This window comes from Phocoena phocoena, chromosome 12, assembly GCF_963924675.1.
Source record: "Phocoena phocoena chromosome 12, mPhoPho1.1, whole genome shotgun sequence".
In the NCBI taxonomy this organism is placed as follows: Eukaryota; Metazoa; Chordata; class Mammalia; order Artiodactyla; family Phocoenidae; genus Phocoena; species Phocoena phocoena.
In genome coordinates, this window is record NC_089230.1 from 32081888 (window position 1) to 32097609 (window position 15722).

General features: G+C 39.8%; 1 protein-coding gene across 1 annotated transcript in view; it reads left to right on the top strand.

The window, feature by feature from the left end:
• Positions 1 to 15722, top strand: part of SAMD3 (sterile alpha motif domain containing 3) — a 43843-nt gene that overhangs the window by 19011 nt on the left and 9110 nt on the right. Inside the window, exons 5-6 of the mRNA XM_065889026.1 lie at positions 186 to 270; positions 5501 to 5668. Coding sequence (XP_065745098.1) covers positions 186 to 270; positions 5501 to 5668 — 253 coding nt within the window. The remainder of the gene's footprint in view (positions 1 to 185; positions 271 to 5500; positions 5669 to 15722) is intronic.

Here is a 15722-nt window from a genome sequence, read left to right on the forward strand (position 1 = left end):
TGGAACCGATTCTCTTCAGATTTTGCATGACATATTGGTAGTAAGTCCAACGTTGCCCAATATTTGAATGTCTACATTGTCATATAGAACGATTTGAAGAAAAGTGAATGTAATTTAGACTCATCTTATGAGGAGGAACGTGGGCTTCTTAAACTGAAAAATATCCTCCCTGTCGCACCGAACAGGTACCCGACCACCCAGCAGTATAACGACGTGGTCAACGCCCTGCTGCAGGCCCACCCTTTCCTGGATGAGGACGGCTGTGGCTTTGTAAGTGACAATGTGGAGCCCTTCTGTTTCTCTCAACATTTCTTAAAATAAGAACCTTGTATTGTCCAGTAATCTCATGCCTCTTTCCCCTTTCCTCAGTCTCTTTCTGTCTGTTTATCTGGGTCTATCTGTTTCTCTTTCTCTGTCAGTTTCTCTGACTGTGTCTGGTCTCTCTCTGATTCTGTTCCTTTGGCTGTCTCTTCTGTCTCTTGCTGTCAGTCCCTGTTTTGTTCTAAGTTTTGGTCTTTCTTTCTATCTCTCTCTATCCCCTCTAGCTCTGTTCTTTTTGATGACTTCTCTGTGTCTCTCTGTGTTCCTTTGTCTTCTTTAAAAAAAAAAAACCACACTTTATTTTTTAGAGCAGTTTTAGGTACACAGCAAAATTGAGTGAAAGGTACAGAGATTTCCCATCTCCCTCCTGACCCACACATGCCAGCCTCTCCCATTATCAACATCCCCAACCAGAGGGGTACATTTGTTACAGTAGATGAACCTATACTGACACATCGTTATTACCCAAAGTCTATAGGTTACGTTAAGTTTCACTCTTGGTGTAGTACATTCTATGCCATTAGACAAATGTGTCCATCATTATTGTATCATGTATATCTATACTATTTTTACTGCTCTAAAAATCCGCTGTGTGCCACCTGTTCATCCCTCCTCATCCTTCTTCATCTTCTTTCTCTATGTCATCATCGTTCTGTCTCTCTCTGAAAGCTGTTTGGAAGCTCATGTGTAAAGATGAGTCTCTAGGAAGGATCTTTAAGAGATGCGATGCGTGGAAAGAGAAGGCTGTGACTGCACCTACATCCGTGCTTTCATCAATAAAGTGGTTCTTGCCTTTGTTTAGACCCAGTGGAGAAGTGGTCTGCTTTTGAGGTCTTGACTTGCAGCCTCACCTGGCCCTCTCACATCTCTGCTGTTCTGACAAAAACGGATCCTGGAGGTGTTCTGGGGCAGCAGTTCTCAACTCGGGTGCACATCAGGATCCCCAGAGATTCTGGTTTAGTTGTTCTGGAGAAGAGACCCTGGCACCTTAAAGTTCCCCAGATGATTCCGATGTGCAGTCAGGGCTGGGAAACACTGCTCTAGAGGTTTCAATACAAGCTTTGTTCTCTGGGTCTGCAAGTCTCTTGGCTTTAAAAGCCTGGGATATCCATTGCCCAACAATGTGAGTATGCTTAACTCTACTGAACTGTACACTTAAAAATAGTTAAGATGGTTAAAAACATTGAGTGTATTGTGACACTGGAACTACGTGATTTAAGGGACAATTGTGGGGAATTATAGCTTTGTGTACATAAGATTTGCTGTCTATTAGTCCTTATATCTCTATGTGCTGTATGTGCATACATTGGTAGTCTTATCTAAATAAGATAGATGTCTTTTGCACCTTATTATAGCAGATATCTCTGAGAAAAGTTTTTTGCTGTACTTTCTTGAAGACATAGTGTGTGTCTTCAAGACACACTGTGTGTGTGTGTGTGTGTGTGTGAGAGAGAGAGAGAGAGAGAGAGAGCACGCACACAGCAAGGAAGCATTTGGTCATTTTTAGGACTAACTTTATTCTCAACTTTTTTAAATTGAAGTATAGTTGATTTATAATATTGTGTTAGTTTCAGATGTATAGCAAAGTGATTCAGTTATATTTATATGTATATATATATTTTACAGATTATTTTCCACCATAGGTTATTACAAGATACTGATATTCTCAACTTTTTATTTCAAAAGTTTTCAAATCTACACAGGAGTTGAAAGGCTGCTGCAGTGAACAGCCATATACCCTTTATGTAGCTCAAGGTTTCTTAGTCTGGGCAGTATTGTGTTTTGGGTGGATACTTCTTTGTGGTGTGGGCTGTCCTCTGCCTTGTAGGGTACTTAGCAGCATCCCTGGCGCTCACTAAGTGTGAATAGTACCCCTTCACCCAAACTGATGTAACAACCAACCATGTCTCCAAACATTGCCAAATGTATCCTGGGCGGGGGGCAGAATCTCCGATGATTGAAAATCACTGACCTAGATTCACTAGGTATTACCATTTTGCCACATTTACTTTTCCTTTCTCATATGTATTTGTTTGTTTTGACTGAGCATCTGAAAACAGCAAGTCACAGTTGCCACTCCTAAATCCCCCAGCATATATCTTATAAGGATAAGGACAATCTCCTACCTAACCACAATACCATTTTTATACCAAAAGAATTAACAATAATTGCATAATATCATATACAATCCATATCCCTGTTTCTTCAATTATTGAAACAAAGTTTTAAAATGGATTTTTGGCTATAGCATCTAATCAAAGATTATGCATTCCATGTAGTTACTATGTCTCTTTAATTTCTTATTGTCTCTAGGATAGTTTCCTAACTTTTTTTTTGGACAAGCCTAGTCCAGTTGCCTTGTACGATGATTCACATTTTGGGTTTGTCTAAATATTTCCTAATGATTATATTTGGGTTTACAATGTTAGGGGAAGATCTGCTGGTGATATGTGGACTTTTCACATACCGTTCAGGAGGCCATAACTTCAGGGTTGTGTTTTATTTCAGAGTGACTGGAGGAGAGCTGTGTCTATGTAGCTCTTTCCACACCCCCTCTAGCTGGAAAAGCATGGAGAAGAAGGATAGCTGTTCAATGACAAAAAGATTTTCTATTGTGGCATCTGTGTCAGGAATTCCCTGTGCCACGCAGGTAGCAGATGCTCAGGGCGCACCCCTTGATCGAGTGCTCATGTAGACCACTGCATTGACTGGCCCTTTTTTTGTTCCTATCCGATACTTGCTAAGGAGAGAAGGGAGAGGCTGGAAAGAAGACATTGGCGATTTAAAACTGTCCTAGCAGTTGATTGCTGTGACACCTCCCAACAAATCCGCAGGTGTAGAAACCCTTAAGAGCTGTGGGAAACATGAGGGGGAAAAAATGTATTTGTACTAGCTCAGATTTCAGGGCTAAGTAAAACACAAGCCATCCATTATTTCTGTGCTGTTGTAAAACAGCAGTGGCATTGTCCAGACCCACAAGCCTGTGGGAGGTGAGGAAGCATCTCTGACTCATACATACCCAGGCGCTTAATTGGGGCCGAAGCTGCCTTGCCAACCCCCAAGCCCCAGTACTCCTCACCAGGGCTGCCAAGGGTTTTATGAGCAGCACTTTAGCTTACAAATGTCTTCCATGAAGTAGCTCTTCGTTTGAGTCTCCCCCTAAGCCAGTGCGGTTGATAGGACTAATCTTCTTATTCCACTATAGTTAAAGAAACTAAGGCTGAGGGATTACTTGTTGAAGATTTCTTAGCTAATACGTACTGGAGCTAGTCCAGGATCCTGGGTCTTTCCAACTTAGGTCCCAGTGCTTTCTCAGGGGCAGGGAATAGCTCTTATTGAGACTTAAACCGAGGAACCGGGAATGACAAAATCTAAGTGCCAGACACTGGACTAACATGATCTCAGTGGCATTCCCATTTGCCTGAGCTCTTAAGATATGCCCAAAGTCACCCAGTGACTTAACCCATCTAGTGGCCAAGACTAGGAGGCAAATATGGGCCTGTGTAGCTACAAATGGCCATTTCTTTCCCTGCACCCACTCTTGGGCCTATTCAAGTGCATGGCATTGCAGGGAAGATGAGGGGCTGAAAAGAAGCCTTGAGGCTCGGGTTTGGCCACTCCTCACACAGTGAAATACTTAGCAAGCAAGTCCAAGACTCAGAGTCTTGCTTCTAGCCTGTTGCTCAGCACCTGGATCCATGTACTTCACAGAGGACAGACACAAGGCATCTAGTGTTTATAGTTTCCAAGATGCACCAAGCACGGTGCTGGGTTTGGTGAGCAAAGTAGACTCAAGACCTTCTTCATGTGCTCGCAGCCTAGGAGAAGGAAAGAATGGAAGGAAGGAAGAAAGGAAGGGGGGATTTGAATAGAGGAAGAATGAAAAGAACAAAAAAGAAAAGAAACAAAATCGTCACATAGATGAGGGTAAACTACCAGTGTGATAAGTGTTGACAAGGAAAGGTGAGCCTGAAAACCAAGGGAAGTGAACTGTTAGGGAGGCTGTAAGGGAGTGATGGCTGAGCTGAGATCTGGAAACAGAGCAAGCTTTACCTAGATACCAGCAGGGTAGGCGAGGAGAGGGACAGAGCTTTTCAGGCCAAAACCAAAGGCCCAGCAGAGGGAAAGAGTGTTAGCAGTGTTGGTGTGTTGAGGAAGAAGCCCAGGTGTGTCCCCAAGTTGTTAAACATGTCTCTGGTCTTCCAAGCTGTCCACATGCCAGACAGATTCTCCCAGAGCACAGTCTGACCATCCACACTTCCCACTCAATGTGGCCTAAGAGGACTTCCTAACCCAGCTCTGCAGCCACTTTCTACAAAGCTTTAAAGGATACAGACATCTGGGCTCCTCTCAGACCTGCTGAAGCAGAATCTCTAGAGTCTGGGTAAGCAGCATCAGCATCGCCCCTCGGGAACTTGGAAGAAATGCAGATCCTCAGCCCTGCCCCTGACCTACTGAATTAGAGGCTCTGAGGGTAGGACCCAGCAACCTGTGTTTTAACAGATCCTCCAAGAATTGTGATTCAGGCGGAAGTTTGAGAACCATTGCTCTGGAAGAGAACATCTCTGTCCACAGAGAGGGGTTTGAAAGGATCTGGTTCCAGATTACCTTGAAGCTCTTTTTGGGGTAACCATGCCCTTCAGGATGGGGCTGACTTCTCTCTTTCCTGCATCTTCTACCCTTCCGCATCTTGAGCTCTCTGTTCCCGCCATGCGCAGCTCTTGGCAGTTCCCCAAATGGCACCGTCTCCTCCTCTCCTCTGTTGCACAGGCTGCGTGTCAGTCCACACATGCATGAGCCAGTATCCGTTCTTTTCTAGAATCCAACAGGAAAGTGGAGTGCATTGTGGAGACACTAAAGTGGAAGGTATCCAATTTTAGGAATTAGGAAATCTAGACCCAAGAGCTAGTATATTTAGCTATATGACATTGTATATAACTACACACATACACACATACACATATATAGCTAGGTACTATACAAAATATCAATATATGTATATATTTATAGTGTTATCACAAGATTATTGTGAGGATAAATAGAAGAATAGATATATTATTTCTATTACTGTAATGGGAAAATAATTTCAAGCCCAAAGGTGGTAGACAAAGATTTTGTTTATATAGGATTATTCCAATCTCTTTGAAAATTAACTGCCCTGTTTTATAATTTTACACAGTTTTTATGGAAACGAGCCCTCAAAGATCGTTTTAAATATGTTCGAAGACCCATAGAAGATGATGAACAAGTGATGAGAAATAAGTGTAAATTTGGACACCGAAGAGGCCAGACAGGGAAATCTCTCGCTGATATAAGATTTGATGAAATTAAAATTGTCCAGATAAAAGTAAGATTGAATCTTTAATTGTTCTGACAATGTATTGGTTGGTCGATGATTAAGGGATAATAAATACTAGCATTTAAAAGAATTAAAATAAAATATCCTTGTGAAAATTTGAGGTGTGGGTCAGAAACCAAAAAAAAAAATCTGTTTTGTTTTTGTGAATGAGAATATTTCCAAAAGAGGACTTCCAAAAACGGAGCAGAGAGTGTTATTGAACATCGCAAGTTTATTCTTTCACAATCTTCAAAAAACCTGGAGAAACCCTAAAGTTCTGGATCTTCGAATAATTTCTTTTCCTCTCATCCTAAAATGTATCCTGTATTCTTGCTGTTCTTATTGCTACAGAAAGTGTTTTTGATACTCATATTGTAGGGGTCAAGTTGCTTCTGGTTTCAAGGTTTCAGGGTGGAAGCTAATCCACATGCATGGGTCCAAAACCCTATACTGTTCTCGCTGTGTACAGAGGCGGCCATGAGGAGCTACAGGCAAAGGGCCCCAGGCAGGGCCTGGAGATTCCTCCCTCTGCAGTGGGTTTGCTGTACATACTGTTCACGTGGGTCCTAATTATCTGAAATTCTATAAATATTCCTTATCTACCTCACAGTCCCCAAGTGTTCTCAGAAACAAAAATATCCCCTGCTAATAAAGTAGATTGAGCTCCTTAGGAAGGCTGTCCAAACTATCAAGTTATAGAAGCTAAATCTCATGTCCTCCCCAAAATCTATTTTCACATCAATCGAACATGAATATGTAAATATAATTTTTCACTACAGACACATTTATGTTAGTGAATGTACTTGGTGTAGATATTCTATTTTCTTCTTCAGCTGGTATAGTTATTTGATATTAATAGAGCAACCTGTCAGATCATCTCAATTTTATTATCACTACTTACAAGCACCAGGGGACGGGAATATTTTTTAACATATTTTGTAAACCGTTCATCCCAACATTAGAAGTAAGAAAAATTTTAGATGAAGGAGTATTTTGAAACACCTTATTGGGACATCCCTGGTGGTCCAGTGGCTAAGACTCCACACTCCAATGCAGGGGGCCCGGGTTCAATCCCTGGTCAAGGAACTAGATCCCACATGCCGCAGATAAGAGTTCGCATGCTGCAACTAAAAGATCCAAATAAATACATAAAAAGAAATACCTTATTATAGTTTTTTTATATAATTTTATATATAATTACAAAATCAAAGAGATTTTCAATGACAGCCAGTTAAGATAATATAATTTTATGTCTGCTCTTTGATGAAAAGACAAGACAGATGAAAGTTACCTAAATTTAGTGTAATTTTATAGAAACTTCAGCTGCAATATTCCAATTATAAACTAAAATCATGATAAGATAGAATTACGTTCATTTTAAAATATGTTTTATATTCTTAAGATAAAAAGCCACTTTGTAAAGGAACATAATTATATTGTGCATATTTTCAAAATATGTGATTTTCCATATACTACAAATGGAGTTCCTTTATAAATGAATTAAAATTTTACAAATTCAGTTTTCTTTCTTTCCCACCACATCCTACCAAAATTGATGCACGTCCCACCAAAATTCATTGGAATGGATGAATGGTAAAATCGGAAAAGTAGCACTTATCCCCAGCAAGGGTGAGCCCAGGGGGTCACAGGCCACCCTGAGGGACACAGGCTAAATGGCAGCTCCTCTCCTATGTTGACACAACATCACTGACCCAGTTTGTACAATCATCTTTCCGTTCTTTCTCAAAAGCACCTCAATTCTTCATGTAACTACACCTTTTGTTGTTCCTATCTTGGAGTCTCGCAGACGTGCCAGAATTCTAAATTAAATCCTACTAAGGCCCATGCAGGGGTCTTTGCTACAAAAAGAACAGGGATTGAATGTACCAGGGCCCAAGATGAGTTAAGTTGCAACAGAATTTAGTTTTGACCTTCCTGCCAACTGGGGCAAAAAGAGGTCCTTGTTCACATCTGAAGAGGCAACATTTTTCCTGCCAAGCAAATCTAATTCGTAAGGATTTACTTTCCTCCCTCTTACAAATGGAGCTACAAATTGCTGATTCTTTTAAACACTGTAGCATCCCTGTTTATGACCTCATGTTCTGTAAAGCCAAAAGCTTTACAGGATGGAGAAAATTTTACACTAGAATATTACATTACAGTGTGTTTCTGTGTTTTGTACCCTCCATGGTGATTAAGCAAATGGAAAAACACTAAGAAGAGTAGAGGGACAAATCCACTGAATATACCACTTATCTCATGGGATTTTAGACTTCAGATGAATTGCCTAAATTATTTTGGGCTTCATTTTGAATTTCTGATAGCTCCTTTTTAATGTCTTTATGATTTCTGAAAATTAAAGATAGTTGGATTAAGATACACTGTGACAACTTTCACATCTTTTAAAATTTCTTGACTGGGCACAGCATTTCCATAATATAGAAAAAGAGTTATCTCCTGTGCTGTAGAGGTGGAAAATATTGATGCAGGCAAGAAGCCAGGAGGCAGGCCGTTCCCTCAAAGGCAGGGAAGTGGGTTTGGCTAAACTGGAGGAAGGTTTTGGGAAGGAGTAAGGGAGAGGAAGAGATTTTTCATTTGTTTTGTTTCTGTTGTTTGTCCTTTGGTGGTTGGAAGGAATTTACCAAAGAACTGATGGTAGATGCCTCAGCGAAGGACGTTGTGTTTCTTAGTCCTGTCACGTGGGCTTCTGCAGATAACCAAGCAGCTGCAGAATTTGTGTGAGTTTGAGCCTAGGTCACAGATCTTTTGTCCCCAACCCTCCTCCTCCCTCAATCTCCAAGGTCAGCGTGGCACTGCTTAAACTGTGCTACAAAACCCAAAGCTTCATCAGCATCAAAGCATCCACCCGTGAGTCTTAAAAATGCCTGGGTTCCTCATATTCTGCTCTTAAAAAAACTTATAACCATGGTATGCAGATGGCTATACTTGTCAGAATACCAGACTGTTTCTGGATCAGTCCTACAAAATACTGGTTTTAAATGCAATGTTTAAAAATCTTTTGCCAACCTCACGGCCTCATGTCACTGCTGCTTGTAAATCATGCTGTCAAATGCAACATAAGTGACATTGCTTCTTATGCATCTGACTTTTAGCTTTAGGTCCAAGCAACTTGTAGCCCTGTGAATTGATAAATCTGTTTCCTTTGCTTAATTGCCTTTTATTATACTTCTTCTAGTATTTATAAATGGAGACATAATTAGATTCTCAAAACAGAATTAACTGAGTAATTTCTTTTTTTATTGAAGTATAGTTAGTTGATTTACAGTGTTTCAGGTGTACAGCAAAATGATTGTTATATATATATACACACATATATATATGTTCTTTTTCAGTTTCTTTTCCATTATAGTTTATTACAAGCTATTGAATATAGTTCCCTGTGCTATACAGTAGGTCCTTGTTTACCTATTTTATATATAGTAGTGTGTATTTGTTAAACTCCTAATTTATCCCTCCCCCACCCCCTTTCCCCTTTGGTAACCATAAGTTTGTTTTCTCTATCTGTGAGTCTATTTCTGTCTTGTTAATAAGTTCATTTGTATCTTAACTGAGTAATTTCTTAAGTTGCTGAAAACATTGTCCTGTTTAAATGATGAAGACACACTGGTTTTAAAAGCTTACAGGAATTGTATGGAGCTGCATGCAGAGTAGTGGAATTAACTTTGTACTGTATTATTTTTGTGCAAAACTTCAGGTGTTAAAGTTGAGTGAATCAAACTCCTCACCTCATGGCACATTACTGTCATTGTTCTGTGCCAGGCCTTTCTCTTGTTCTATTCGCTTTTTTTTTTTGTGGTACGTGGGCCTCTCACTGTTGTGGCTTCTCCCGTTGCGGAGCACAGGCTCCGGACGCGCAGGCTCAGCGGCCATGGCTCACGGGCCCAGCCGCTCCGCGGCATGTGGGATCCTCCCGGACCGGGGCACGAACCCATGTCCCCTGCGTCGTCAGGCGGACTCTCAACCACTGCGCCACCAGGGAAGCCCTATTCACTTCTTTTTGTGCTCGTTCTTCTCTGCCCTCTTCCCCACCTCTGCTCTTGAGCAATCCTTCTATTGTGTTTCATCTGTATCTTTTTGTTTGTAAGGTGTTCTAAAATGTGTACTATGATTTTGGGTTTATACATATTTGACACAGTGAAAATGGTACTCTGTACCTCATTCGTGTTTCACTTTTTCACCGACACTCTTTAAGACTCATTCATGTTACTATGTATATTTCTAGCCCATGATTGTAACGATTATTACAAGCCCTTGCCTCAAGCCCCTCAACGGATTGTACTGCAGAGAACGCCATTATACCTGTCTGGTTATGGACTCACTTGTGTGTTATTCCTTTGGCTTGTCCACCAAGAAGTGGAACTGATGGGGCAGAGGGCACGCATGTAGTTAATCTGACCAATTACTTCCTAGAATGATTTTGTTAGTCTCACTCCCATAATACTGCATATCCTTGTCTTCCTGCCATTGCTTGGCACTAGCCAGCCTTGTGAGTTTTGCCAAGTCTAATAGGTATAAAGTGCAATCTGATTCTTGTGATTGCATTTCCCTTGATAACTAATGAGTCTGAGCATCTCTTCATGTGTTTGTTAGACTTTTGAGTTTCTTCTTTTAGAAAATTACCTCTTTAGATCCATTGCCCAGTTTTTAATGGGTTGGCATCTTTTTCTTGTTAATTTGTAGGAAGCAGTCCTTCCCATGCCCTGAGTCACAGAGATATTCTCCTACTCTTTCTCTTATTAAGTTTATAGTTTGCATTTTCATGTTTAGATCTTTAAGTCATCTGGAGTCTGTCTTTGTATATGCTATTAAGTAAGGCTATCCATAGGGTGAGTTGCTCTTACAGCACCAGTTACTAAACAATCAATCCATCCTTTTTTGATTTGTTTAACGTGGTACTTTTATTGTATGTTAAGTTCCCCCAAAAGACTTGGGTGTGTTCTGGGCACTGTCCCTTATTCCACTGGTCTCTCAGTCTACTCTTATGCCATTGTCACATTACATTTGATTACTTAGTATCAGTTAGCACTTAGTGTACAGACATTTCTGGGGTGGTTCACCCTCATTTTCTGGAATAAGGGGAAGGACAGGGGGTCCTTGTCTCAAGAACCAACCCTGGGACTCCTTTGTAGCACCTGCCTTCTCATAGGAGAACTAGAGCCTGGCCTAGGGGTGCTGAGCTCAGGTGGGAGGGTAGGACCAAAGGAAGGTTCTGAGCATCTGCCAGGGCAAGGAGCACCAGGATAAGCTCTGTCTTGCCCTTGTGGAGAGCCTGCTGTGGCAGGATGGAGATGGCCTGGGGAGGCATCCTGCTCCTGTCATCCTGACCCTGGGGTGGGGTGGGGATGGCAGCCGGTTGACATAGGGCCCTGGACCCCGATCTTCACACTCACCCAGCCTCATGCACATCATTTCTCGGAAATCTCTCCATCCAGAGGATTCCTTGGTGGTCCCTTTGGGCCTCTGCTAACTCCTAATTTATCCCTCCCCCCCTCCATGCCCCATTTGAAACATCAGGATGCAAACATACTTTGAAATGCTGAAACTCGTCTTTAATGCTTTTTGACTAATGCACGCATTTTCTTTTCTTAAGTTATTGAGGTTTCTTTCATCCAGTAGAGGCTTCGACTTACTACCGTAAACTTTTCACTCTTGGGATATAAGCTGACTTTAATAATAGTCATTGCTTCTTTCAAATTTTTCGGATAAAAACCTGGCTTGAATCTTTCATGTGTCCAGTCCTTCACATTTATGCCTGAACTTTTCATCCACTTTGAAAAGATTCTCCTCTGTCTTTATGGAGTAGGTTAACTCTGACATGGGTTTTTGGTGAGCATTTATTTTGGTTTCTTGAAGCAGTACAGGAAGGACTTTGAATTTTCCACAGGGGCTTTTGCTTTTCTCTCTTTCTTTTTTTTTTTTTTTCTCCTAATTGCAATGAAGTTCTCTCAGTTTTTAATGTGATCTTTAAGTGCACAGATTATTTTATCTTTATCAGTTAATGTAGTCTACATTTTGGTTTTTGTGAAGAGTTTTAAGTAAGTAATTTAATCCTATCAATCAGTTTCTTCAAAATTCCTTTTGATATCATCTTCTTGGAGGTTTTCATTTCATGCATGATTTATTACATCCAGCTTCAAGTTCTTACAATCCATGTCTTCTCCAGGAATAGCAGTCACTCTAGTCTTCCAGTTCCTTGTTTACCATCTGTTTAGTGGCTCTATTCATTATTGAAAGTGACATATTAAAATCTCCAGCTACTATTATTACTGAATTGTCTCTTTCTCCCTTCCATTCTATCAGTTTTTGCCACATGACTTTGGGGATGCCGTTGCTAGGTGTATATAAGTTTATAAGTGTTATATCTTCCTAATGGATTGGCCCTCTTCCCATTATAAAATATCTTCCTTTGTCTCTAGGAACAATTTTTGTCTTAAAATTTATTTTGTTGCATATTAGTATAGCTGTTCTGTCTCTCGGTTACTGCTTACTGGTATATCTTTCCCCATCTTTTTACTTTCAATCTACTTAATGTCTTTGAATCTAAAGTGTGTCTCTAGTAGACAGTATATATTTAGATCATTTTTTTAAAATCCATTTTGTCAGTTATCTAATGTGATTACTGGTAAGTTAGGATTTATGTCTGCTATTTGTTTTCTATATGTCAACTTTTTCTTGTTACTTTATTCCTTAATTACTGCCTTGTTTTGTGTTAAGTAAATATTTTCTAGTGTATTAATTTAATTTCCCTATTGTTTCTTTTAGTAAATAAACATTCATAGTTATTTCCTTAGTGGTGGCCCTGGGGATTACAACTAACATCTTGATTTATAATAATCTAGTTTGGGTTAATATCCATTTAATTATAACAGCATATAAAAACTTTGCCCCTGTATAACTACACTTGTCTTCCTTTTATACCCTGTATGCCCATCAACACAGAATTTATAACTCTTGCTTCATGCAATTGTTTTTAAAACAAGATGGGAGAAAGAAGGAGTTACAACCTGAAAATACATTGATACTGTCTTTTGTACTTACCTATGTAGTGACCTTTACCAGTGCTCTGTTTTTTTCTTGTGGATTTGAGTTACAGTCAACGTTCTTCCATTTTAGCTTGAAAGACCATCTTTAGCATCTCTGGTAGGGCAGATCTGCTAGTGATCAATCCTCTCACTTTTTATTTATCTGCGAATGTCTTAAATCTCTCCTTCATATTTGAAGGATTTATTGCTAGACATAGAATTCATCTAGGGAATTGATTGCTGGTTTGAGAATTGGGTGTTCCAGTGTTCAATTATTATGGTTTTGGCTATAGCTACCAGAAAACCCTGTCTGAAATTGGCTAAAACTATAAGGAGAGCTATGCTCTCCTATAGTAAGAAACGCAGAGGTGGATATGGTTGCTGCTCACCAATTTCATGAGCTTATCTTCTCCAGACAATCAGCATGTTGGTACATCTCCACTCCCTTGAAGTGAGATGTGGCCATGAGACTGACTGATCGATGGAATGTGAGAAGAAGTGTCAAGCGCATCGAAGATCCAGTATGCAGTGCCCCATCTTTCCCCTTTCCTTTGCAATGATGACTGATATTCTAGATGGTGGAGCCAGTTTCTTGGGTGAAGAGGATGAGAAGCTGGGCCCTGAGAGGGACGTTCACGTGAGTGATAAACGTCTGTTGCTCTGACGTTCGGGGGTTTTTAGATAGAGCAGCAGCATCTTGCCTGTCCTGAGTAATACCAGCGGCTCCAAGTACAGCACGTCAGGCTTTGGATCCACACCTCAGTGATTCTCCTGTTCCAGGGCAGGCTTCATCAAGTGATGGAGTATTACGGACTTTTCTCAGAGTCTGAAACATGAAGAAAACACAATATTTTGCCCGATTCTGATGTGAAATATCTTATCAAACATATACTGGGAATGTTGCAGCAGTTTCTGTAGAGGGGTTAATTTATGCTTTTTTTTTAAACTTATGCTATATCTAGGACAGGAACACAGGGATTTAATAAGTGATTGTGGGGTGTCCTTGCATCCAAAGTCCTCCAGACTTTTGTTAAATAAATAAATAGATAAAAAAATAAACAAACTGCCGGGTGTTAAATTACTAACACTATACTTATACAGTAGCCCCCCGCCCCCAACATCCACAGTTTCACTTTCTGGGGTTTCAGTTACCTTCAGTCGACTGTGTTCTGAAAATATTAAATGGAAAGTTCTAGAAATAAACAATTTATAAGTTTTAAGTTGAGAGACCACATTCACATAACTTGTATTACAGTGTATTGTTATAATTGTTCTGTTTTATTATTGTTGTTGTTAATCTCTTACTGTGCCTAATTGATAAATTAAACTTTATCATAGGTACGTATTAAGGGAAAAACATAGTATATATAAGGTTCGGTGCCATCTGTGGTTTCAGGCTTCCACTGGGGCTCTTGGAACGTATCCCCCGCAGATAAATAGGGGGCTACTGTAATTCATTTCTCTCTTAAAACATTTCTTTTCCTACTTATTGGGTATATATGTACCCAGTGACTTTGAAAGTCATGAAACAGTTTTGTGTGTTAGCTTTCTTTGGCTTACAGATACAATGGAATTGAAAGTCATGCAAAAGCTGCTTAGTCAATGCTAAGGACGTAACACTAGGTTTCTTTTAATTTCTTTTAGGGCATTTACTGTTTGTTTCTTACTGCACCTGACATAATGATTTATTGTATAAATACTAATCATTTTTGCAGCCTTTTCCACAGATGTTTCTCTCATGGTGCAAAACTGAGCAAGAAGCAAAAGTTGAAGAAAAATGTTCACAGTTAATTGCATTCTGGATATAATGCAATTACTGCCATCAGCAGGTGGCACATTTGCTAATACTGTGAAGTTTTACAAGTCAGCCGTGCACTTGGAAACACGGGGCAAAGTCAAAGCAGTTTCCCTGCTGATTGACTAAGACACGTGACTGAATGTTAAGGAAAGAGACTGTTCAAGTTACACAGGGAAACATCGTTTCCGATGACAATAGAAGTGGAAACAGGGATGACTGGAATTTGGTATGAAGAAAACTCTAGCATCTAACACAGCACTGTTCAATAAAAATATAATACAAACCACAGATATAATTTAAGGTTTCCTAGTTAGCCACATTAAAAAACGTAAAAAGAAGCAGGCGGAATTATAACATTAAGAGTATAGCTTACTTAACCCAGTATTATCATTTCAACATGTAATCATTATGAAAAATTGTTAATGAGATGTTTTACATTCTTTCTTTGCATCCTAAGTCTTTGAAATTCAGTGTTGCCAGCACACATCTTAATTTGGTCTAGCCACAGTTCAAATGCTCCATAGCCATATGTGGCTAGTGGCTTTTAGACCGGATAACTCAGATAAATACCCCCTTAGAGGAATTAGAGGGTTAAATGACACTCTCTGGGGAACACCATAGTTAGCAGGGAGCATGACCAGTTACTAATGTCAAACCCATGTTGCATTTCTGGGGTAGATCCAAGTTAGTTGTTCCTTGTTCCTAATATTTGCAACTTTGTTCATGAATGAGATTGACCTGTAATTATCCTCTCTCATACAGTTCTTTCAGGTTTGGGAATCAATGTCGTAGACATAGAGGCTTCATAGAATGGGTTGGAATTCTTCATAGATTTTCTTTTTTTTTTCGACTCCTTGAAAAAATTCGCGTAAATTTGGTATGCCCTCTGTTTTGAAAGTTTAGTAGAATTTGTCTATGAAAACTTCAGGTCTTGGTATTTTCTTTGTGGAAAGACTTTTGTCTTCTAATTAAATTTATGTAAGGTTCTAGGAATTTCTTTTTAGTCTGTTTGTACATTTTTCTAGGAATTTGTTCACTTGGTCTATGTCTTGCTAATCATCCTATGTTCATAGATAGTGGATCTACCTGACGCTTTCCTAAAATGCTTGTAAAAGGCTTGATATAGGAGCCTTTTAGGCTCTTTACCATTTTTCCATCTTTTACAGGTAACATCTGCTCACATTCTGGTCAGCTAGACAGTTTGTCAACTTGTTGATTCAAG